This window comes from Choristoneura fumiferana, chromosome 10 (genome assembly GCF_025370935.1).
Source record: "Choristoneura fumiferana chromosome 10, NRCan_CFum_1, whole genome shotgun sequence".
In the NCBI taxonomy this organism is placed as follows: domain Eukaryota; kingdom Metazoa; phylum Arthropoda; class Insecta; order Lepidoptera; family Tortricidae; genus Choristoneura; species Choristoneura fumiferana.
In genome coordinates this window covers 1,831,456-1,857,165 of record NC_133481.1, presented here as the reverse complement: position 1 = coordinate 1,857,165, position 25,710 = coordinate 1,831,456, and the positions used below count along the sequence as shown (strand labels likewise).

The 25,710-nt window shown below is 40.2% G+C and overlaps 1 protein-coding gene across 14 annotated transcripts in view; it reads left to right on the top strand.

The window, feature by feature from the left end:
- The window catches only part of bru3 (CUGBP Elav-like family member bruno 3), a 1,256,451-nt gene extending 1,231,161 nt beyond the window's left edge, over positions 1-25,290 (top strand). For 8 of the 14 annotated variants that reach the window (XM_074093042.1, XM_074093039.1, XM_074093036.1 and 5 more), the window contains 8 exons: positions 8,480-8,638; positions 9,341-9,455; positions 10,481-10,654; positions 11,779-11,868; positions 14,249-14,326; positions 16,195-16,371; positions 17,909-18,069; positions 18,850-25,290. In XM_074093042.1, the coding sequence (XP_073949143.1) occupies positions 8,480-8,638; positions 9,341-9,455; positions 10,481-10,654; positions 11,779-11,868; positions 14,249-14,326; positions 16,195-16,371; positions 17,909-18,036 (921 nt within the window). In that variant the 3' untranslated portion in view covers positions 18,037-18,069; positions 18,850-25,290. The remainder of the gene's footprint in view (positions 1-8,479; positions 8,639-9,340; positions 9,456-10,480; positions 10,655-11,778; positions 11,869-14,248; positions 14,327-16,194; positions 16,372-17,908; positions 18,070-18,849) is intronic. The other 6 variants (XM_074093046.1, XM_074093035.1, XM_074093049.1 and 3 more) reach the window with 3 other exon arrangements.
- Positions 25,291-25,710: the final 420 nt, after the last annotated feature.

Below are 25,710 nucleotides of genomic sequence, written 5' to 3'. Positions count from 1 at the left end.
ACTGAACAACATTAGTTCAGCGACTTTTAAAAATATTTTGTTTTTTTATTTTTATTACACTTTAAAGTTTATTCGAAGAAGCAATGTAAAGCAAAATGTTTGATATTTAAAGCGTGACAGGCGACGTCAGTTGGGTTCTAGGATGGCGTACATTGAATTGACGATTAAGTATTTTAGAAAAAAAAACAACTTTAAGTTTTGATTTTAATGAAGTGGGACCATGAAGATTCAATTACCGGTGATCTATAGAGCCTCTGTTTTAAATATTATCCCCGGTTCTGGGCCACACACTGTATGTACAGGGTGGTACCAAATGATATAATGATACTTAAACAGGTGGTAGTGTTGCTTAACGCTTAAATTGACAAAATTGAAAAAAGTTCATGATTCAAGCCTCGTCGGTACCTTATAGTCCAAAAAATTCTACATTAAGAAAAATACAAAAAGATAAAACTAGTCTTGAGTCATGGTCGCTGTGGTGTACACTATCAATTTAAGGGTAACTGAACAACCTTCTCTAACAAAAGAAACAAATTGAAAAACATTTTTTTTTGTCTTTCCATATTTAGTAAGTCGGTCCGGGATTTCACTAAATTCCCATAGGAATCCCCAATAATTACATGATGGATTTCATTAAATTGCATATAAGACACCCGCGCCAAAATTCATCTTTCTAATTTGATTTGTTAGTAAGTAAATAACTTGCAAAGTAGCAATGTAAAAGATTGTAGTGTTAACATACTTTACTGAGTAACTTCCTATGATCACAAGCCCAAACACTAACGCCAATATAAATCGTTTGACAGACAGAAAATTAAATGGTGATTGTAATTACGTACGTCTCTACACGTGTAGGTATAATAAATTAAGGAACAAGCTTGAAAATCTTGATGTAACAAGCCAATTTACTATGATTTATCGTACCAAATTAATTATACTACTAACGTCGAAAACAAGTCTTTTAAAGTCACATTACGTTTACAAAACACTTCGCGTTCCACGGCGCCCGCGTCACGCGACGTCACAAAGCCACGCCTGTCATAACAAGCGGTGTAAAATTGTTTTTACGCTGCATCAATTGCTTGAATTGGGGTAATTTGAATTTTTGTGCTTCTCCCTTTTCGTAATAGTAAAATCAGTTCAGGCAACACAGCCCATACAATAAAGTACCTACCTATAAAATCCTCAAATACATTTTTATTCCATAGATAAGACGGAATAAGCGGTTATTTGGAAATTGTAAAATCTCCCCTAAGTATTAAAACAAGGAAGGAAAGGAGGTTTGGCCGTACGCCAACCGCACCCAAGTTCTTGAACAATAACTGATTCTTTTATCATCATTAGTGCTTTTTACAAGCTTTTTTTAACAGTACCAAAGCAACCAAGCTTTGCTCGTAGTTTTTTTTTGTTAAATCGTTTCTTTTCTTTTTAAAGATACGTGTTTAAGTACACTTTAAAAGTAAATCACTGTTATTATAAAACATAAACTAAACAAAAATATAAATAAAAAAATCGGTCAAGTGCGAGTGCGAGCGACTCGCGCATGAAGGGTTCCGCACCTCCGTACAATCTTTTAAAAACAAATAGTTCAGTAATAGTTTTGTGTAAAAAATTCTAATACCTACAAGCTTTTTTGCTGGCAGACTGACTGACAGACAGACAGACAGCGAAGTCTCAGTAATAGGGTCCCGTTGGCACCCTTTGGGTACGGAACCCTAAAAAGTAAGTCTTATCCGAGTTACATTACTCTATAACTCGTATGATTTACTGAAAAAAACCGTTACAACTCGAAAACTGGCGTTTTTCCAGTAATAGGACCAAGCTACACCGATTGTTCATCATCATCATCATGTCAGCCGAAAGACGTCCACGGCTGGTCATGGCCTCCTCCAAGGCTCTCCACTCAGAGCGGTCTTGTGCTTTCCGCATCCACCGCGATCCCGCGATCTTAACCAGGTCGTCGCTCCATCTTGTCCATCCTGTCGCATCCAAGCTTCACCGATAGTTCTCATAGCATTTTTTTTTAAACTGAGAGCAGTTTCGGTGATCTCTGATCTAAACATATAAGTGGGTAAGGCTCACGAGCGTTTTGCCCGCCCGTTCCAGTGTGTTATGAATATTGATAGTATATGAAGTAGTTTCTCCTTTTCAGTGAGTATTCATCCTTGTATAAGTAGAAACGGGTCATCGTTTGTATGCATCAATATTCATAACACACTGGAACGGGCGGGAAAAACGCTCGTGAGCCTTACCCAAATAAACAAGAATTGCTCTTTAAAGATATAAGATACATTGTTCATATTTAAGTCGTCTTCTGCCTCCAATATTGAAAATTGAATTTTACCCACTACTAGTGATCGTATTGACTTCAAATTTCGTACGGTTATGTAGATAGGATGATGATGCAAGTACAAGCATCAAAAAGCTAAAATATATAATCGAATTAAATAAGCCCTAAGTACCGCGGTACAGCGCTATGACCTTTAAGTTACGCGACCCCCGAGGCAAATTCTCGTGAGTTCAATCGACGCACATTCACGGGCGGCAGAAGATTACTCCATTAATATTTATAAGCGTTCAGTAGGTGCCTTCTTAATATTATTTACCTTTCAGTCTGGCCGGCCTCGTCTTATGGATGTTAACGTTATAAATATGTGAGCAGGCATCGCTGGAAAAACACGCCCTTTTTACCAAAAGAATTTATTAGGTTTTGTCTTTGCGAATACGTAGAAATTGGGGGGATGTGGGTTAAGAAAAAACACGGCGATGGTGCTTTTATAACAGGCTCTTTTACACGTCTTTTGTTAATCTGAAGTTGTATTTACAATGATATTGCTTTCGACGGTTTCTTCTGTTTTCTATTTGTAATGCATAAGAGAAGTACTCGTAGTACCTTTGATAATTTTTTGTGTGATAATGATAACCTATAACAAAAAAGTGAAGTAGGTTCAGACCTGCATTAAAATCTGCCACAGCGGAGCGTTCAAAAATATCTGATACGTCCTACAGGCCCTAGAAATAGAGTCTTATCACATATTTATGCATGCTATGTTGTGTCAGATATAGGTGCTGGTGGCAGCATGTACCTATGTATTTATTTTGTACCTACCTATTTGAAATAAACATTTATGACTTTATAATTATAACGTTGATGATGAGTATAAATTTTGCCACAATCACCTCCGCCTCCGCGGACGCGAAGCTCTTCGCTTCCGCATCCGCCTCCGCTAAGAAGGTTTCCAATACAACCCCTACTACACAACAAAATTAACGCCTTTTTACCATTAGCATTTGCAGCTTTTCAAAATCTGTAGCTCTTTACCTTTATCGCGGCGTTCTAAAAGCCATCTCAAAAGTTGTGTCAGCTTCTAGAGATATTCAATTCGGTTGTCTTCAAATCTCAAACTAAAATAAGAAAAACTCGATTATTGACATAGAAAAATAACTACTACACAAATAAAACAAGTAAGTAGGTACGCAAGCTGGTGGTTATCGTTAGAAATCTGGGTTGCATGGACATTTACTAGGTAAACGTGTTCCATCTTATATTATCTTGACTTACCATCAGACTTGGTTATTTGGCCACACACCTATTTCTGTACAAAGATAAATACTAAAATATCTACTAAAATATCATTAATATCTCGCCTTTCTATAGCAGTGATAATATTTCCATCTATGAAATCATTATTCACTAATAACGTACGAGTGGCGTCTCTTTTGCTAGCAATTATTGTTTCCTTATGCAAGCTCAAACAACCTTTAAACTGTATATTTACGTAGCTAAGCAAACACAAATACCTTAGTTTAGGCTTACCCGGGGGCCGCGGCCAATTAATGCGACATTATTACAGTCTTAATTGCTGTTGCACGACTTCCTCGAGCAACTCTGGGGGATTTCGTTGTTAATTAAAATGTATTGATGTATGTTCGTGCTCTAAGCCTTACAACAGAGTGCGATGTTTTCCGTTAACAGGCATTATGTTTGAGCCGGTTACCGGGGGTTATTAAATCTAGAGTCGTGTGTTTCCGTGTACGAATTGGGTGGTATAGGGTATAGGGAGTCAATGGAGCGGAGTTTTTAGAACTCCGTGCGTTAAATGGAAGTTAGTGACCCTTCAATAATTGCTATATATTGTTCGTTTGTCTAATGACTTTAAAGTCAACAGACTCAAGAACTCAACTATTTAAGTTCAACTTAGCTTTAAATAAGGTTTTGTTAAAATTTTCAATTTCAATATTTTTTTCGAACTTATTATCTACTAAATTCTATGTAATACTAAAAGTAGACGAAATTTAACTTGTAAAACTTGTGTAAAATAAGTAGTACTCACATGCTATACGAATATTATAAGTTAAATAGATACAATCTTTGGACCACTTCGTTATTCGTCAGCCAAGATCCTAACTTGACAACATTAGAACATCGACCGCTGCGGTCTCAAAACTGGTTAACTTGCGACTCTTATCCCTAGATTAAGACATTATATACTTATCATCACGTCTATCTTGTCCACGTCCCACTGCTGGGCACAAGCCTCCTCTCAGAGTGTGAAAACTTACACAACTATGCACTAAATATAAGAGTGAAGCCAGGCGAGTGTAATTTTTGAGGCATGAACCGCGTAAATATTTTCGGTCGCGTAATTTCTTTCTTAACCTACTGGAAGGCAAAATATAAGGAAAACGAGGTAGAGGACGACCAAGATTGACCTATTTTAACCAGGTGAAGGAAAGGGCGGGTGTCTTGTCGTATCAGGAAGTCAAACAGCTGGCTAAAGACCGTGCGGAGTGGCGATTACTCCACCGACAAGAGCATAGCTCTTAAATTTAAGCAGAAGAAGAATTTCTGCTTAATTCGGTTTTATACAAAAGTCCAGTTGGTTTTGTGACACACAGCGACCGAAAATGAGTTGACTCATTTCTTCTTCACTGCATCTGCTTCAACCTAATTACTAGTTACAAATACAATAAAATTAATCAATACGCCCATAAATGTAACAATAAAGGCTTTACGTTATTATCAAACTTAATATAGGTACTTTACCTAACGTAGTTACGTAACTCTCATACGTGAACAGACGTTCTTTAGTATACTGAGATATAGATATAGTTCACTCAATTTAGTCAGAGCGGGGCCTAAGCCTCGCCCCTCCATTAAACTGTATACTTTAGTACATTGTAATAGATTTAATTTTGTACCGTCAGCCTCGAAAGCTGGACACTTAAATATAAGATATGACAAGTAATGATCACATTGGTCCTGGGATGTGTTTGGTTGTGTGCGTGGTTCGCATGTGTGACGGTTTTGTTTTGGTGTGAGTTTGTATGTAACAAATGACACGAGTGTGGGCGTGTGTTGTGTTTGTAGATATACCTTGCCCCCGCTAAAATTGGCAAAATAATGGAGCCCTGAGACAAGGTACTGCTGCTTATTTTTGAGTATACGAGAGAGATGGTTAGCACCCTATCCCTAAAAGTAAGTAGTAAGTAGTGTTTTATCCAGATGACTTTGAGATGCTAAATTGCATAGAATTGCCTACATAAAAAAAATCAAAATTGAATCACCTATGAAAATATGTGCATGAATTAAAAAATTACACAGAAGATTTCTCCAATGTCATAAAATAAGACAATCACACTTTTGGAACACTGACATTTATTTTGAACATTACACAAACAGGTATTTCGGATTAAACATTTTGCCCAGGGTGAACCAGCCCAAATATATTTTTAATCGGTGCGTAACGAAGGATATACAACAATTGATATAATTCAACAATTTATATAATTTTCATTTGATATAATGCAATTTATCTTAAAAACTAAACTGATTTCTATTGTTATTAATTCGATTTGATGTACTTTGGGTTAGGTTAGGTTTATTTTATAAAAAACTTCTGTGAAGCTCCTATCCTTTGAAATTATATCAAATGTTGTTATTCCGACCATTACACACCCATTTTTTATCCCTTTTCCACCCTCTGACAGAGGGGAACCGTAACCAAGACCACACGAGGAGGATATACACCCTATAGAATATAGTAAGTACTCGGTGGTTCAGCCACTTCTGACGGTATCGGCGCTGTCAAATGCGTGTGTACTGTTTATATCCTATTTAGTACGTATGTACTAAATAGTGTTTCCGTGACGCAAGCTTGTACCTATTGAACACGACAATCGGACCGACAAATTTCATTAGACCGAATAGAATTCAGACAGCTAAATTCGAGATGGTGGGAGCAAAGTTGAATTGTCGTGAATGTTGAAATGCAATTGGGTTTGAAGGGTTTTAATGTAATAGTTGTAAAGCAAGTTTCTGAGGTAACATTTTGTATCGTTGTTTTGATGTTGAACTTTGATATTATCGATAATTAAATGGCAAATACTGTCTACAGCTATTGTGTGGATGAAATTTAAATAAAGTAAATACATTTTTCGCCGGGTTTTGGTTATAATTTATTATGAAAACTATAAAGTAATTAACATGGTTCATGATGTTTAATTAAGATTCTGTAAATCAAGAATTATTAACTGTCAGTTATTTCATTTCATTTTAAGTCAGCATCATCATTCGCCTCTATACGTCAATTGAAGTATCGAATCAAAGTAATTTATTTCAAATATTACTTAATATAAATTTCTTATACCTAATATTTTCTTGGAAAAATAAGTAATTTTTAAATGTTTGGCATTGCGGCGGGCAGACAATAGTCAAAATTAATGTTACGCCTTCTTTAAGCAAATCATTGATATTTGTCAAGAAAAAGTCTTAGAAGAGAATAAACATTATAAAGTTTATTAATTAAGTAGCTTTTCCCGCGGCTCCGCCCGCGTGGTATTCGGTTATCGCGCGCTGTTCCCTCGGGAACTGTGCATTTTTCCGGGATAAAAAGTAGCCTATGTCACTCTCGCCCATAAACTATCTCTATGCCAAAAATCACATCGATCCGTTGCTCCGTTACGGCGTGAAAGACGGACAAACAACAAACATACAAACAAACTTTCGCATTTATAATATTAGTATGGATTTTTAAGTAATTATCGGGCATAACGTTAAAATGTTTAAATTTAATATTTTCCCAACAATATTCCTTCGTTGTTCAATATCACACCATTATTAAACTCTCAACTAACTATAAAGCAAAACCACAAAAGTCTCGTTAAAACCGTCAAGCACAATTCATTAAAACAACCACTTCTCGTTCAACATTTAAATTTCCATGAATTGCTACACTTTTAATCCTATTAGCCCCAATTAGTGCCAACAGCGAAGTGTAGGTATTAATATTAATAACAACAGCAAACGAACGCGCCATCGAGCCTCATTATAATTGCATACACAAACGATCAAAGGTAAAAACGTTTCGCTCGCGTGTAAAATTCAAGCTTATTTAACGGCCATTTAATACGTACTTAGCAGTCCGTTCGGCAGCATCGGGCCAATTAGCGAAAAGGGAACAGTAATGGCGAAACTATTACCGCACTCGGCCGGGAAGGAAGCCAGTTTTCCGCAAGAGAGCCCGGCAACTTTGCAGGCGGGCGGCCGATGCATTTTTGGATGCGAGCCCAAATAACTTGTTGCACGACCGGCGGGCCACCTGTTGCGCACGGCCTATGGGCCGCCTGCCATTTTTGCCCGCTCCCAGCAAATACATAATGAATGCGAACGTTCAGCGCTTAGCCTCGCATTGTTCGCTAGCGGCTCTCGGTAGTTCGTAGGAAATTGCAGCGTAATAGTCTCCGGGGATCCTTTTTGCCGTTTGATTGTGGCGCCCTTGTCGCCCCGTTTTATTTATAAGCTTCTTAATATTTCGCGCACGTTAAGACGACTATAAAAGATTTCCTCCCGCACTGTGAACGTTTTTGGGTGGTGAGCGTTTATTGAGTGTGCTTTCTATTCAGATAGTCTGCGAGGGATTACGTATTCAAAGAGGAGGGCATCGTGTTTTTCGTTACATGTTACTTTTATAGAAAATATAAGAAATGTTTTTTTTGGGAAATATGAAAGATCTAATACTTACCGCCTATTTCGTTTAACATATTCATGTATTGAATAGACGAAATTCGCAGGATATGCTGTGCGTATTCACCCACAGTATATTGCCGAAGCCGTTAACATTCAACCTTGTCATAAAACCTAACCTAATGCACGTTATCGTGGACCTACCTACACTTAGGGTCATGAAAACTTAACAGCTTCAGTAGAAGAGCTTTTGATGAAATTGAAAAACCGGCCGGTAAATGAGGTCACCACTTTCTTCGTCACGTCACGTACCTTCCTATAATTATTGAACATGACAACAATATCGTAGGGTACCTTAGTGTTTATTTTGTTTTTTCTACTGTTTTATGTAATATCGTCACTTCTCACTTGTTATTAATACCTATAGTGTTATCTGTGCCTGATGCCCGCATAGCATACGAGCTAATGCTATGACTTAACTATAAGTAATATGGTGTTGTATGGCTGTTCCAGGGCGCGTCCTCGAGCCTGGTGGTGAAGTTCGCGGACACGGAGAAAGAGCGCCAGCTGCGCCGCATGCAGCAGATGGCCGGCAACATGAGTCTGCTCAACCCATTCGTGTTCAACCAGTTCGGCGCCTACAGCACCTACGCTCAAGTCATCACGGAACAGGTATGCACACACAGACATTTATCACGAAACTCGCAAGCTACAGCCGAGATACTGGAGCTACATTATATGCCTCTCGCACTCGCTCGCCAGATGCTCTCGCGCTCAAAAACAATACATTTGAAACTAAGATTTGAAAGCAAAAATAAAAAACATCGAAAGGTATAAATTGGTTTATGTTGTGTTGAGGTTTTCCCGAACCATAAGTAGTTTTTTTTTTCTTGGCATTCATTCAACTTTTTACACCAGCAGTCTGTGGACTAACTATACCCAAAAATCGTACAATACCGTACGGATATTGTATAATAATTTGTTTAGGATGATGGTGGGGCTTCCTCGCTACTGCAGTGCTTCTGGCATGTTTGCTGACGCTCACGTGGACGACTTTTATGCGCTTATGCGTAAGAAAGTCGCTTCACTGATACGCAGAATGAGGGGCAGTTCTAACAGTCTCCTAAAGGTGGTCGCAGAGAGGCAGGACAGTGCTGTTATTGGCAAACATGTCACGCTGCTCCAGTCTTTGCGACAACATACTATCTAATAAATAATACCAATGTAGATATACTAACATAGTTCTTAAGTTTCTATTGTTACTAACATGCTATGGACCAAATTAGTTGTCTGAGAATAAAAACATTTTTTTTTTTATTCATAAGTGCTTGTTTATAGGCTTTGACTTTGACGTTGCATGTTTGTGTGTCGCAGCAACAAGCGGCGTTGATGGTGGCGGCGACGGCGCAGGGCTACATCAGCCCCATGACGGCGCTGGCGTCGCACGCGCTCAACGGCATGGCTAACTCCGTCGTGCCGCCCGCTTCTGGTACCTACATCCTACTTTTTACAAGCTTTTACTTAGTTTCACCTGTCCCGTTGTGTCTGTCTGTCTGTAATCAAATCTTGCAAGTTAAATTCAACCAACTTCCAGTCTATTCTATCTTCCGTCTATTCGAACAAAACAAATAGAGAGGGTATCACATTTAACCGTCAGTTAACACTAATCAATGAATGGTGAAACAGCCCCTTACTTATGTAAATTAACTGGTAGTCACATGATCGTCTCCGGAGGACGGAACTCTTCAACAGTTAATGGCATTGACTTGATGTTTGGTATGCAAATGTAGTTTGGGTGACAATACAAGTAGGTACAATCAACAAAAAGTGCAGTCAGCAAAAAAGCTTTTTTACCAAAAACTTATTTTTATTGTGAGAGGGAGGCAAACGAGCAAGGGGGTCATCTGGAAATGATCACCACTGCACATAAGTACCAACTACTCAAGGAGAATCATTGGTCCGTTGCCATTAAATATACGAGTAAGTTCCCAATTTGCACTGGGCCCGCTTGGGAACTACGGCCCAAGCCCTCTCATTCTGAGACTCCTCTCAGATCCAGGCCTCCGCCTGTGCCCAGCAGTGGTACGTAAATAGGCTGGGATGACATGACATGATAAGTATATAATACTGTAGTCCATAACTTGCCTAATGTGTTGGGAAACTGTAAATTAGGTAAAGATAAATAAATAAATACTGAGCGGCAAAAAATCTGGCCCTCAAATGTAAGCAGTATGTAATAAGTAGGTAATTTTGTATGTAGAGAGCCAAATTTTGTGCCACTGCGTATATGGTACTCTTCTTCTTCTTTGTCGTGTCGCTCTTGGCAGAGCGGTCGTGGTCACATTGAGGCGTCCGCGTCGGTGGTAGACGCGGACACAGCTCTCCGTACGATCTCCCGCCATACCCTTCTGTTGGCAGACTGTCTGGCACAGTCAGATACGCCGTATATGGTACAGGAAATGGCAAATTCAGGAGTTGTCAAATACCGCATTATCGCTTGGTGAAATCTTGCAGACAACTTCTCGGGACTCGCGATAGGCACGGGCGCGCAGCCGCTGAACGGCGCGCTGCCGTCGCTGCCGTCGCCGACCATGCCCGGCTTCAACATGGCGGCGCAGACCGCCAACGGACAGCCGCCGCCGCAGGACGCCGTATACACCAACGGGATACACCAGACCTTCACTGGACGTAAGTTAAGCTACGGTGGCTTAGTTAGCCACTAGGCATGGGTGCTTAGCTGATGAATGCTGGTAGCCTAGTGGATAGGCACAGGTGCTTCAGGTGCTTAGCTGCAATGACGCCGTCTACACCAACGGGATACACCAGACCTTCACTGGACGTAAGTCAAGCTATGGTAGCCTGGTTATCCACTAAACATGGGCGCTTGGCCGATACATGCCGTTTAAAACAAAATAATACACCGGGGATCTCCACCAGACGTAACTCCAACTGTAGAATACTTAGCTTAGCATGGATACTTAGCTGCTGGACGCCGTATACACCAGCGGGATACACCAGACCTTCACCGGACGTAAGTTAAGCTATAGAAGCGTAGCGAATGGCGCGCTGCCGTCGCTGCCGTTGCCATTCGTGCCGAGCTTCATCATGGGGGAGCCGACCAGACCAGAACTAACCCAACCGTTGGCTGTAATATTCCAAATTATTTTTAAAACATCTCGTATTTATTATTCCAGCTCAGTCGCTCACAGATTATCGTCAAATCATTTGAATCTATCTAATACCTTTAAACGTTGGGGGAAAAATCGATCTATCTTGGTTTTATCTCAGGGAAAACATGTGTTTTCGACTTTTCCTCTTATTGTCTTGTTTCAAGACCAGCACCGTAAGTGCAGTGGTCTGCGTTGAACTTGCAAACCGGATGTCTTGAGATCGTTACATTTTACTGTCAAGTTTATTTAAACATGTTTCTTCTTCAAAGAAATTATGACTTCGCAAAAAAGAACTCCAAGAGATACGCGATCGCCCAAGTACTTTAATCTTATTATAAGCTAAAACGGCTGGACGGATTTGGATGAAATTTGGCAAAAAGTTAGTTTATAACCTGGATTAAATAATAGGATACTTTTTATCCCGATATTCCCACGGGATAGGAAATCTCTAAATAACAACCGCTGGGCTTAGAGTCATGAAATTTGACCATGATGTAACGTCAATGAAAACAACGATTTAATTTTCGGGAATTCCCACGGGAATTTAAAAAAATCCCGGAATTTTAATTCAGCTGCTGGACCTAATGATTTACATGTGCGTAAACACTAGTACTAAATGAAACTAAATACTTGCACTTCCAGCGGTGCCGGTGACAGCCCAGGGCCTCCCCAACGGCGAGGCGGCCCTGCAGCACGCGGCGTACCCCGGCATGCCGCCCTTCCCCGGAGTCGGTGAGTGGCGCGCACCCTCCGCTTTCCACCCTGGCCCTCACGAAGTGCAAAATTCGAATTTCGTATCTGCCGCCCCGCTGACTCTTATATTATTTAATACGAGAGTGAGAGAGACGGTACGACACGAACTTTGATTTTCGAATTTCGTAGTAGCCCTTCTGTCTCGACCAATACTTACTTGCACCCAAAGACAGACAAAATGGGCCCATTCTGGGGTAGGCAGCATCAGACCCCTACCCTTGAACTAACTCATTACACGCTCGCTTGTGTCCTGGGGATTGAGCTACCGGACGGCCATGGCCTGTTTCACCACTCAAATGAAATATGAGACCACTTCAAGATTTTGAGATTGATTAGTATTGTGTTTAAAGTTAGGTACATAAAAGAAAGAAAAAATAAAAATATTATAAAGCAAAGTAAGTTACCTATCTAAAAAATGGATACGAAGGCGCTATAGATAAAAAAACGACCAAGTCCGTATAGGGCCACGCGTAGTGCAGTATTCTGTACTTAGCTAGTAGATGACGATATGATTCTTAACAAAAATTAGCACTTATTATTCGGTTCATATTTGCCAAACGAGTACCTTAAAACAAAAAAAATGGCTAATGGCTTGTTCGGCCTTGGACTTCCAGTGTCTAGCTGCCGGCTCCGTCATCAGATCAGCTCGACGGTGCCGTATTAGCGAAGCTATTAATAAGAGCGTGTTAACAAATAATCACAGGCCTCAACAGTGGTGAAGCATGTTGTTACTGAAATTAAATTCGAGTTTAGTCTCCAAGAGGGCTAGGCTATTCGAATTTAATCCTCCAGCGATTAAATCAATCGATTTTAAAGACCTGAGACCGTATTTTCTAATGTGCGGATGCTCATAATCGCATTCACTGTCCCTTTCTACGCCCTTTTCAACCCCGTTTGACACAAGGAAATTGTCACTAAATTTTAAAAATCGACAACTTTCGCGACTAATGCTCTATGCTCAGTTAAATTTACATACTGATTATATCTCTAACATCTACGAGCGTTGTTTAACATTTTTAAAAGTAGTAACAAAGTTTTTAAATACAGTTTTTATTCAAAGCGCGCTATGAAAATTATATCTTCTGGTTTTTTGTGACAAATCTCCGAATCATTCGGACATAGTTATTTGGACAATAAATGTTGTAAGTAATGTCTTGGTCGAGACATAATTAAGTTTTGAATGTCAGTGTTGCCAAAGGCTTCAAATGTGTTACCTATTTAAGAAGTTACTTGGAAGTGATTAAGCCAAGTTCTGTGAAACACCGAGCCTTTGAAAAACAATTGACACACCACAGCAACTGTATGAAACGATGTTATTAGTGTCACGCATCCACCATCTGTGTTGAACATTTAGGATGACGCGGATTCATGTGCAAAAACGAATATTATCATTGATGTTTTTGTATACATATTGCAACTGATACACAAATTGCTTCAATAGAATCTTAACTTGGACAAAACAAACTTTTTCAAACTGTAATTTTAGAGACATAACTTTTTCACATTCGAATATCTTTGACGCAATATGTGTTATTAGTATCTGTCAATTTATCGATCTTTAATAAACCAAGCAGTGCAGAGCCAAGTTCTAAAATAAGGTTAGCTACAATAAAGATCGATAAGTTGTTTTTTATTGACAATTGAGTAAAATAAACTGTTTATAAGTGTCGATGGTGTAACGTTCCATGCGCTGTACTTATCACGCTGTTGGAAACGTATGTCACATACAGTAGTAGTCGTTGTCGATGTTATATAGACATAATAATCTGTTGTTTATATGCAATAATTGTGTAAAAGTTATTTAATATGTCAATGTTTGTGTATCGCGAAATATTATATCAAATTTTGGCAGTTGCACACTACATAGTGCCCCCACCCAATAATGAGGATTATTTTTTAGAATCAATAAGTGTTTTATAGCTATGATTACTGTAAAAGATTCTCTTTTCCCTTCGACTGTACCTAAAAGATAACTAAGCGTTCTTAAATGTACCTATCAAAAATTTAATTTTATCAAAATAACACCATTTAAACTGAAAGTATACATTGAAAATATATTTATACGAAATGAAAAACAAGTAAATAATGATCAGTTATAGGAATTCTTATCATACTAGACACAAACTACACAGTAAGTATTTACCTACATATGTACCAAATCACCGTAGTAATTGGGTGACAGATTCAACATATTTTTTACCTAAATCTTCCAAGAAACTAGGATTGGCTGTTGTAAATAACACGAGCCAAGTCCGCGCAAAAAAAAAACAATATTTATTCAGCTTGATATTCTGTGTACCGGTGGGGGGTGCATGTGAATGTCTGTCAGATAGGTGTTGATTGTGGAAATGTTCGACAGCCTACCCGGCGGTATACGGCCAGTTTCCGCAGCCCATCCCGCCGCCGATGTCCACCATTGCCCCTGCGCAAAGAGAAGGTAAGTGGAGCCCCAAGACGTCAGGATAGAAATGCCACCTAAAATGCCATAAACTACACAATTTCACAATTTAAAGTACGGGAATTCTAACGATCTATAATAAAAATAAAGAATCTTACGTACTCAAGATGAAAAGTTTGAGTTTACATTAGGAACTTGGCTGTGTTAGTAAGTAACTTCACTTCACGGTAACCGGCTTTTCTTCCGTAGAATATTAATGACTCCATTGTTTACTACTTATAATTTTAATTAGTGAGGTGGCAACTCTATCCCCAACAAAAATCAACCGGATAGTACCCTCATCGTGTCGGCCGCTCATACCTCCTTCCAACCCTCAGCTTACCTCTTCAACCGCTGTGACCCTGGTAACCTAACGCATCGAAGTCTCGATGTTACATTAAACTTGGCGCAAACCCTCAATAAAATAAATCAGCCTATTAACCCATGTAAATTCTGGGTTCGCGCCAAGCCTAACATTCAAGTTTTAGCTGGATGGAAAAAACTCTCTCTTTACTATTCTTACTCAAACCTTCACACACCATATTTATCGGAATATATGCAAGCAAAGATTGATCGAGTTAAACCGGGCTAAAGCTTCATTTAGTTATACTTACGGCGACAGAAATATCGTGATTGTTTTGTTTATTACATTGGTGGGCAACGACTATGAATTAACAAGTTCCGAAAATTCCAACTTAGATAGTGATTAATCTATTGAATAAAGCGCCATCTTGCGTGTTTGGTGAACAGTATATGCTCTATGGGAATGTGTAGATGTAGCTATACTAAACTAACACATACCTTGTGACAAAAAGATTTCCAAACCATACTAAAATACTGTTTCAAGAATACCTACATTGGGAAATTTCGCCGGGTGTGCGAAGTGCTAAAGGCCCATGTTCGAGCCCGGGCTTTGGCTTAACTTTTCTGTTTTTTGCGAATTTATAAGTGTATCATCGATGGTAATGTAATGTATCATAACTCCACGATATTTCTCGCTGTATCTAAACAAAATTTTACAGTATCATTAGGTACCTACGTGCAATATTATCGGAAAGAACAGTAGATATTTTCAACGCTTTGTCGTACCAGATATTGTCAGTGACTAGATGGAAAAATTACATTATTTTTCTTAATATTCCGCTAATTATGAATGCTGGTGTGCTGTCTTTATCTATCCCAAAGAGTTTCCGGTCAGCTAGAACGCGGTGTCCATATCGTAGTTGGGCAACACTCGCATACTAATCGTTGCCATTGTTTCGGTGTTGCTCGTCCAAAATCGCTGCACGTAGTACAGTGACAAACAAACTCTTGCACCGGCAAACTTTAGCGCCTTCCGACCTCGACTGGAGTCTGTCGCTGTACCTCTTTATGTATGTTACGTGTTATGTGTTGTCTTGAATGTTTAGCTTCTTTTGAACTTCTTTATAATCGACGTTCGTGTGCAGTTCCTGTTGTCTTATTCCACTATTTAACTACTTTTCGCGTCTATCAACATCGCAGAAGGCCATAAATACAAACTATATGAACTATATTTATAAACAAATACCTACTTTGCTCAACCGAGACCACGCGAGCAAAATAATTGTTTATGGTCCATTGATATGGACCTCCGTAAAGTAACGCCTTCAATAAATTAAAGATATTGCTTTTAAATTCAGAGCTATACATAGTCTCGTATCGATCAAAACCTGTCGCTTCAGATTAGCATACTGCTACAGAGCTACATTTAGTATGATGCTACGCCTTTCAAAGAACTACAAACATAGAATACATATGTAGAACTGCATACGACCGTATCAACTCTTCCACGGCTAGCATTAAGCAAAACGTTGGTGTTCAGAGGCAGATTTGTGAGTTCTTTAAAGATTTTCTTATGTTCCCAGGGTGCTCTATCTCTGGCCCCGAGGGCTGCAACCTATTCATCTACCACCTGCCCCAAGAGTTCGGAGACGCGGAGCTGATGCAGATGTTCCTGCCGTTCGGGAATGTGATCAGTAGCAAAGTGTTCATAGACCGGGCCACTAACCAGAGCAAGTGTTTCGGTAAGTAGAAAAATACACCAAATTTTCATGTCAAACATTTCAGCCAAAACACAAGTATTATAGTGTTATCATGCGTTATTAGAATTAGTTCGCTGAAATGGCGTTCGGCTGAAGCAGATGAGTCCTCGAATGGAGACCACGGACTGGAAAACGTAGTGTAGGGCGTCCTGAGGCACGGTGGACGGACGACCTTAAGAGGGTCGCTGGCGGGCGGATGGATGCGAGGGGCTGAAGACAGTGTTGTGGCGCGCCATGGAAGAGACAGTGGACTGCTGTAGGCTGATGATGATGACAAGTATTACACTTGTATAGTGTTAATTTAAAGATTTTATTTTAGGTGCTTTATAGATGGGGGCATGTAGTCAGGAAAAAATTGTTATGCACGAGTCGTGCAGCACGACTGGGAAAGCGGGACCCAGACAGAGCTGGACTCTCAACGACTAAAATCCGGCGGCACGTCCCCAACTCCCTGGAGCTTTTAACGCAGAGGAGAGGGTTTTACCCACAGAGTGTTTCATCAGCCATTTGGTGAAAAGCCGGGAGAGGAGCTTGCATTCTGCTGCCTGGGTCGGTTCTTTTATTGACCCTATTGGTTTCTTCCTTGACTGTACTCGACTTTAAGAAGCCCTATTATGTCATCATCATCACGGACGTCCACTGTTGCATAAAGGCCTCCCCCATAGACCTTTAGTTGCTTCGGTTGGAAGCGATCTGCATCCACCGTAAACCCAAGGCCGCGGCTTTAATTAGATCATTCGTTCATCCGTTCCGTTTCATTCTTCGTCTCCATTCGAGAACTTTTCGGTCCCAATGCTGTTCGGGAATGGACTGGAATTAAGATTGCCATAGAGCTTTTCAGACTGGCAAAAGACCGAGTCAGATATGCGGAGCTGACTGCCAACCTTCACTAGTTGGAGAGGCACTTAAGGGAGAGGGCTGTTCTCCGTGCTATATGATATGGCTGCCCATTGCCACGACGTACAAAATACGCGTTCTGGGATCTACATAAGCACGACTACGTCTGTACACGCGTCGATGTGTGCGTAAGATACACAGGGCTGACTATCCCAAACCCCTGGTACTATAAGTACTACCAATGACGTGTAGGTACTTATATGTAGATATGGCTTAGATATGTGCAAATAAATGTAATCGTTGATCTTATCTATTAATTTAAACCTGCTTAAAATGTGTCTGTCTGTGTATTTAAGCATATTATTTTCAATTAAAATTGATATACGACTACAAAATTAAACGAATTATTCTGTAGGTAGTTATTTCATGTATTAATTCCGATAATTTCACCATTTCTCATTTCGCGAAATTATTGCTCCCGAACTTAGTGCCGCGCGGCTGACATAGGTACATCGCGTTGCGCACCCGACTGCTTTCCTGCGGTTTTCCTGCAATCTGCGCTTGAGGGGTGGGGTAACTCGAACCGGTGCGGGGCGGAGCGTAGCCATTCTGTACGTTAGTACTATTATATATTCTATGCTATTACGTAACGATTGTATAAAACACTATTTTCTGATTCCAGGTTTCGTGTCGTTCGACAACCCTACGTCGGCGCAGGCGGCGATCCAAGCGATGAACGGGTTCCAGATCGGCATGAAGCGGCTGAAAGTCCAGCTGAAACGACCCAAGGACGCTAACCGGCCTTACTAACCTTAGACGCCGTCCCCGCGCGTACTCACCACCGTACGTATCTTAAAGTTGAAGCTGTAGGTACAATGGCAGATCCAGCTTTATAGCCAAGGAGGGGGGGGGGTCAAATGTGTGTGAATTCAAGAATTTGACCATGCTTATGTAAATCTGGTGACAATACAATACAATAATCTGGTAATGGCATCCTGGTAGTGCAGCCAGGATCGTCTCCAATGTTTAGAACTCATCAGTAGTATACGGCACAGACGCAAAACTTTGCATGATTAGTTATTCAATTTTAATAGAAATGTGTTTACTTACAACTAGTGTCGTCTTCTCATAAGGGAACTCCTCAATGGTTGATAGCAATGATACAAAACTTTGCTTGATTGTTCGATTTACATGGTACATTTTAATAAGATTATTATATTACTAGCTCTTGCCCGCGGCTCCGCCCGCGTGGTACTCAGTTATCGCGCGCTGTTCCCTCGGGAACTGTGCATTTTTCCGGGATAAAAAGTAGCCTATGTCACTCTCGGGCCCATAAACTATCTCTATCCCAAAAATCACGTCGATCCGTCGCTCCGTTACGGCGTCAAAGACGGACAAACACACAAACACACTTTCGCATTTAGAATATTAGTATGGATTATTATTAGCTTTATGTTATTACTGCTTTAATCTCAAAATACAATAAGAGAAATTGACGGCGAACCGTAGGTAATTGAAGTTTTTCAAGAAAAAGTTCATTTAGATCTTTGACCCAGAGCACTTTGAATTAGAACCTTAGGACGTAGGTAAGGTACCTAATAGCAATGTGTGTCTGTGTTACAGGAGGCCGGCCTCGCCGCGCCCGCAACGCGCTTCATTGTGTATTATCAACAATTCCAAGGAATTTATAAATACATCTTTATTGTATAGTAAATATCATTACCTACATACTTACCTAAAGAATTATGCAAGCCCACTTGGCGAGTATACTAAATTAGTTAAAAGTAATTTATTAAATCAGCGCGTAGGAATGCTTCATTCTTATCATTATGGATTAATCATTAAATTACTCTATTATATTATTATATATACAATTTATTAACTTTGATTAAATTATTATTATTATTATAAAATGACACGTTATAAAAATTTTGTCATTCGTAATCATACTTCTACTTCTAAGTACTTAACGTTTAACTGAAACTTTTAACATAAATTTATTATACTAGTTATTTGCTTGAACTAAGCCAAACTGAATTTATTAAGTAAGTTGAAAATGTAAGAAAAAAAAATGTATTTTAATTATTGTATATTGCAACAAGACGTAGCGCCGTGGACGTCCCCCGTCCCCCGCGCAGCCCGGTGCCGGCATGGGCGGCGTCGCGCCGCCGCTGTGTCCGGCACCGGCGCGGCGCCGCCGCAAGCGCGGGGACGTGCGGACAGTCCGCGGATCGCGGGCACTGTTGTCTCCCTCCGCTGAACTGATCGCATTAATGTAAGTGGTCGGTATAGATCACTATTGGAGTATATATATCCTATATTTTGTTAAATTTTATTATGTGTGTGTCTGATAAGCTAATGCTGGGGTACCACACGGCAGTCCTTTCTGACACAATCAGTCCTCGACGATCTGTACCCACAGCTCTCTCCCGGCCCCGGCCTCGTCCCGGCCGCGACTTGTCCATGGTACGCCCAGCTCCTCACAAACTACTTGTTAGTGAACTTAAACTAATGGCGATGTTGTTGACAAAAAATAAATGTTTGTATTTAACGCTGTGTACAAATCAAAGTGCACTTCAACATAAGACCGAATACTTAGGCCTTGTTTCAAAAGATCGTGTTATTATGTGTTGTAAATTCCAAATGGGCTGTGATATAAAAAGTATAATCAACATAATGAACTGTACTTACACGCCGTTCGTTTATGTACTACGTCTGTACTCGTCGCGCGTGTCGCGTGGCGATCGCACCCAGCGAGCCCACCCCGCGCATGCTACGCTCACGCCACGCGCACGCAACGCGCACGCCACGCGACACGCACGCGCTGCGCTACGCCGCGGCGCGACGCGACATGATGTCAATTGTCAACGAGCGTGCTTCCCCGGCTTTATTTCGTGTGTGTCTATACAAATATATACATACTGTTCGTGTTAAGGTGTTAAATACAATAACTGTGAGGACTGCGTCCGGGAGCCAACAGTGGTGGTGCGTGAGCTAACAGGTTACAAAACTAGTGTAATTTCTACAGACAAAAATAGATTCATAATCAAAAAGGTACCAATATAAATATTATAATGATACTGAGATACCTTAGATTATATTGTGTGCGTGCGGGCGGACTAAGTGCCGGTGTGGCGGCACTGCGCCGGGCACGGCTGCGGCGCGGCGTCCGGCGGCGTCCGGCGGCGGCGGCCGGCGCGGCTCGGGGCGCCGCCGTCTCCGCGCGATAGTCAAATATTACACTCACCACAAGACATAGAATTTTATATTTACACAAATAATTATATTATATTGATATAGTATTCTAGTTTAAGGCGTTTATGATTTTGTAAGTAAGCCGTGTGTATAAAAACAACATGAATTTGTGTACCGACGTTTCGAGTGTATCTAGTTCTTTTCCTGAAAACTGAGTGCAATACGTTGTTGAGCTTTTTAAATTGTTTTATAGCGTTGTTTTTCACGTCGCATTTTTTATTTATTATATATTTTCGTTACGTTATGTTGTTTATCGACGTGGTCTCGTTTCGTACCGACTTCGGAGCCGGCCGCGGCCCGCGCCGGCGTGACGCCGGCGTCGGCTACAGCGCGGCGGCGCGCCGAGCCCGCGCCATTAGGATACCAGTAAATCGATGCCAAACCGGAACACGTATACTAAGTATATCGATTATCGATAATATCACCTCGTGCGTAATGTAGGACTATGCCCCGGGGCGGGCCGACCGCACCCGGGTTAATAATAATATTGTACTTATATCTTTATACTGATTAAAATTAAATCCTTAAAGATATATTGCGGTAACGCTAACGTTTGTAATAGAATAATGAAAACCTCTCTGAATGTATAAAACGATCGCCCATAAAAGTGATTCTAGGATACAGGGTATGCTTTGCAATTATTTAAATGTATCTAAATGTTTTTCATGTAGGCAGGTTTTGCCTAACTCTGAATTAGACTGCGATTCAACGGCCAGCCCGCTACACTTTCGGGTCCACTAGTCAATCGCGACTTTTTATACTGTCATCATGCGAGACCGGAACCGACACAGCCCACCCCATCTCATCCCACGCCGCGACGGGCCCGCGACGAGTCCGTCACGACTTGAGCCCGCTCGGAGCAATCTTGAGCTTCGCTTTTATTTTACTCGCACTGGCCGGCCACACTTCATTCCAAATTAATGCGACTTGCGTTCTAAAGTATCCTCATTCACTTGTCATCTTACCATACTTACTGTGAGACGGAATCCCCGCCGTTGCGGACGTGCGACCGACACCGTCCCGAGACAGCGCGACGCGCCTCGCGGTCCGTCGCTCACCGGAACCGAACGGCAATCTTAGTATTACAAAATCGAATTTCTTAACTATTTAACTCCTAAAACTTTTATAGAATATTTATAACGTTCGCATAATAAAATTGGGCGTAGCGCTCGCGTAGACGTGACGTAATGAAACAGCAGTTTGTAATGCGTACCAAGTGCTGACCGGTACATAGCGATGGTCACCGTCGGATGGTGCGAGGTCGACGCGACGCGACGCCACGCGCCCACGCGGGCGGCCCACGACACATCACGTTCACTAAACACCGTTCGATGCTAGTTAGTAAGATGAATGCCAATATTTTAATCAGAAAAAAAAACAAACGTTAGGATTCGGATAATTAATCATATTATTATATATCTATTTATATAATTAAAAATGTGAAGAGAGGCGCATAGTGCTTTTATGAATTGTAGATCCTAGTAATGGAACAAAAACGATCTAGTCATATCTCTTTCTGTTACTTATTTTTTCTATCGCTTAGCATAGTTTAGCTTCAAGCACTCGTTTTTTGTTGACCTATTTATTTTTATTTGTACTTAATTACTGTAGAGCTTTCTCGCGTGCCATTTGATTTCCCTGATTAGTTTTACGGTACTAATTATACTAGTGGTTTAAGTATTGCATACGATTTCCTACAGATACTGTCTACTCATTGTAAGTACTAGACCGGCCCGGTTCTCCGGCTATGTTATAACGACTAATAAGTTTATTATATTTCACGGTTTTTGATAAGTTATCCAGAATACTGTTTTACCTTATCGTAGGTCATTTCATCCATAGTTTAGATACATTTAAGGTTAAGGTGAATTGAGAATATTTATGGTAAACCTAGAGCGGTAGGGCGAGTTATGAATGGTATAAACGTTTGGTTAAATTAGAAGTTTAAAGTTACCTTAGCGAGTTAATGAAAGTGCGACGATGTAGGTAGATACGACGTAACTCATAGACGTTCTGCTGTCGAAGGTTGAGCACGGGCGGCGCGGGTGCGGTTTGAATTCCACTTTATGTTACGTCTTTTAACTTTGGTCCTTTTGACATCCAGCAGTTGCGTTAGACGTCAAAATAAGAGGCAAGTACCTAAGTATACTTAATGGTTACTCATCAAGATAACTGTAAGAAGCTGTTATTTGGACGCAGATACGGAATCCTCCTTTCCGTGCGAATGTGTTTATCCACAGAAATTATGCATCAAAATTAAGTTTTAAAACCGTTTTGTTAAGTGTTCAATTTTGTTTTTAAATGTCAATTTTATATTTCTCGATGCTTATATTTTTTGTGAGAAAGTGTTTTATTAATTTAAACAAAAACTAATACAGTTCCACGATGTATCGTGTTTTGAACCGTTCAATTTAAATAAATGAATGTTCTTAAAACTACCTAGAACGTGTATTTTGTTTTGTGTGTTGTGTACACAGTTTTTGTAAGAATTGAATTCACATTATACAGATTTCGAATTGTCTAGTCTTAAAAAAATAAGAACGTGGGTTTGATGAAACCAAGGGTCGCACCTTTGATTAATTTCAGAACACCTTTTAGTAAAAGAGGAGAGCATCGTGCGGCCCGTTTGAAAACTTTGACATTTCTGTCACGTTTGGGACTAGTTCATAACCAATTGAGCCAATCGCAAGACAGTAACGTCGAACGGACTTCACGATACCAACGCCATCTAGCGAAATTTCCTCTCAAAAAGCCGGTCGTTCATATCCTCACCGCCCCTTGCCGCACCGTGCAGTTAGATTAAAGAGCATTAGAAACAATCGCGCCGTCCGTAAAGAACTGTTCTTATTCCTTTCCCATAGTCCCGCTTCTATAGACCGTGGTCCATAGCCTGCATCTCGGGACAGCCTTCGGTATGCGTCAGCCTTCCTCTTTAACTCGGTTTGTACATACATAAGTGACGTCATATCTAATTTAGGAGCTTACTAGCCTTTTGCCCCGGGTCTGCCCGGGCGGGTGACAGGGTGACGTTGTAAATGCTAAGAGGAGATCATAATCATTAACCGTTTAGAACACGCCGATCGATCGTTCAAACCTTTACATGGGCGACGTACATTTAGGTGTTTTAATGTACAGGTTTTTGCATGGAGAATAGCGAGAATGGTTATGCTTTGGGTTTCCGTTCGAGCCACTAGTCGCCCTTGAATAATCTAATTAGACGAGCGTGGACCTCGCAGCACACTGTTCTGGATAACTTATGTTGGAATAGTTTAAGAGTAACAAACCCAACCTATTCTGGATCGTTTCGGCGATATCGAATCGGTTACGTGAAGAGATACGATTCGGTGCCTTTCCCGCTGCGTGATGGCCAGGATACAGTGACGTCTCGGTAAGGCCGGAGCGAGCGGTCGGGGCCCGGAATAGGCAGACAGTCTAGCTGTTTATATATAGCTTAGCATTGAGATGCCTATTGAGGTGTCTGTGATATACGCTTGTAACGATCGTCCATTGAACCTACTCTATGTATCTATTTACGAAAAAATGTGACAGTTTCCTAAGCCATTTCAGTTGAGTTGGTTTGTTTCACCGCCGCTGAATGACCAACTTGTATTTTGTAAGTCACATAAGCCGTCTGACCAACGTCTTGGCGACGTCAGATACCTGCTTGTACCTCGAGGCAGTCGAAAGGGTTATGATTTAAAAATAATGTTGATATCATATCGATACCTTGTTATTGTATTTTAATGTAAGATTTTGTAGGCAATGGTCGTTCAGTCCACGCTTTACCGGTAACTCGTACTAATCCAAAGATTCACCAAAACTAACTATAAGATGTGGAATTGTCTGTTTGATGAACTTGAATCGAGCATTCCTAAATGATGTGACATATAACGAACAGTTACCTCACTTTCGCATAGAATTTTTAGAAGCGAGTTCTCATGTTTAATGCACAAATGAAATTGAAGCACAAAAATTGACGCGACGAGGGCTCGCCCCTAAAATACGCTATACAAAGTGCCCTCGCGCATGCTGCCGATGGATTGACACTTGTCAACACGGTCACGCGGCTATATGTTTGACAGCCGGCGTGACACGGCGCTGAGCGGCGGGGGAGACTTTCATTTTGGTCCATCGTTCGAAACATGTAAATTTGACGGCATGCATTTTCGCATGACCCTAATTCGAACTTTGGCGTTTTTCCGTGCACCAAGATGATGTAAAGTCGCGTCCTCGTGCCGCGATGCGTGCATGTTTAATGAAAACTGGTACAAGTCTTGTAGTGGCTGTATGGTACTTGTACCGTTTTAGCGCAGACGCGTCGGCCCGCCGCCGACAGCGAGCTACTAGACAACTGTTCAACAACTGTTCGAGCGAGTAGGTAAAGTTAAACAGAGCATTTGATAGCTAGCTATTGAAAATGTTTATTCTCGTATATTGTTATAGTTCGCCAAAGATTGTAAAATAAGAGAGTTATGATCACTTTTTTGGAGCGTCGCTAGTTAAATTGTTCTTTTTGAATTAATAATTTATTTGTATCGATAGTTTTTAATGAAACTTTTAAACAGTACTAGCTAATGACGGACTGCGTTCATAGTAACACATTAGGGAAATACCTAAATACAATAATAATTCGCCTACTTTGCATGTCTTATTTAGTTAATGAACGTTTTAACCTATTATATCGAGTTATTAATATGTATATTGCTGAAATATTTCAAACTAAATTACTATTCAATTATTTATTATTATACACTTATTACGTTTAGTATGCTAGAATATGATGAAGGATAATAAATAATTTTAATTATATTAGGACAGTGTTTTATTTCTGATGCTGCAGAATCAACATTGTGTTTAAAACAAATATAACTTAATTTACACAACATTAACAATTTCTTTAATGAGATTGTTCTACCAATTTCATTTGGATTTTAAATTCATTCATTTAGATTCAATTATTGTTTTCCAAATCCCTTCCTTTTTTGTCGCAATACAAACGTTTAATCAAAAACACAAATCTCGATGTAAGTAGGTATGTGGGTATAAAATTAATCTCAAATAAATTTAACTCGACTGTATGTCGTTAATTGTAATACTTGCATTGTCATTCTATTTACATTATGTATATGAAATGCAAGTGTGTGAAATAATTGCAGGAATGACCTAAACACATGCTTGACTACGATTTCAATTAGTACAAGTAAATTACTATAGTAAAATAAATACCAA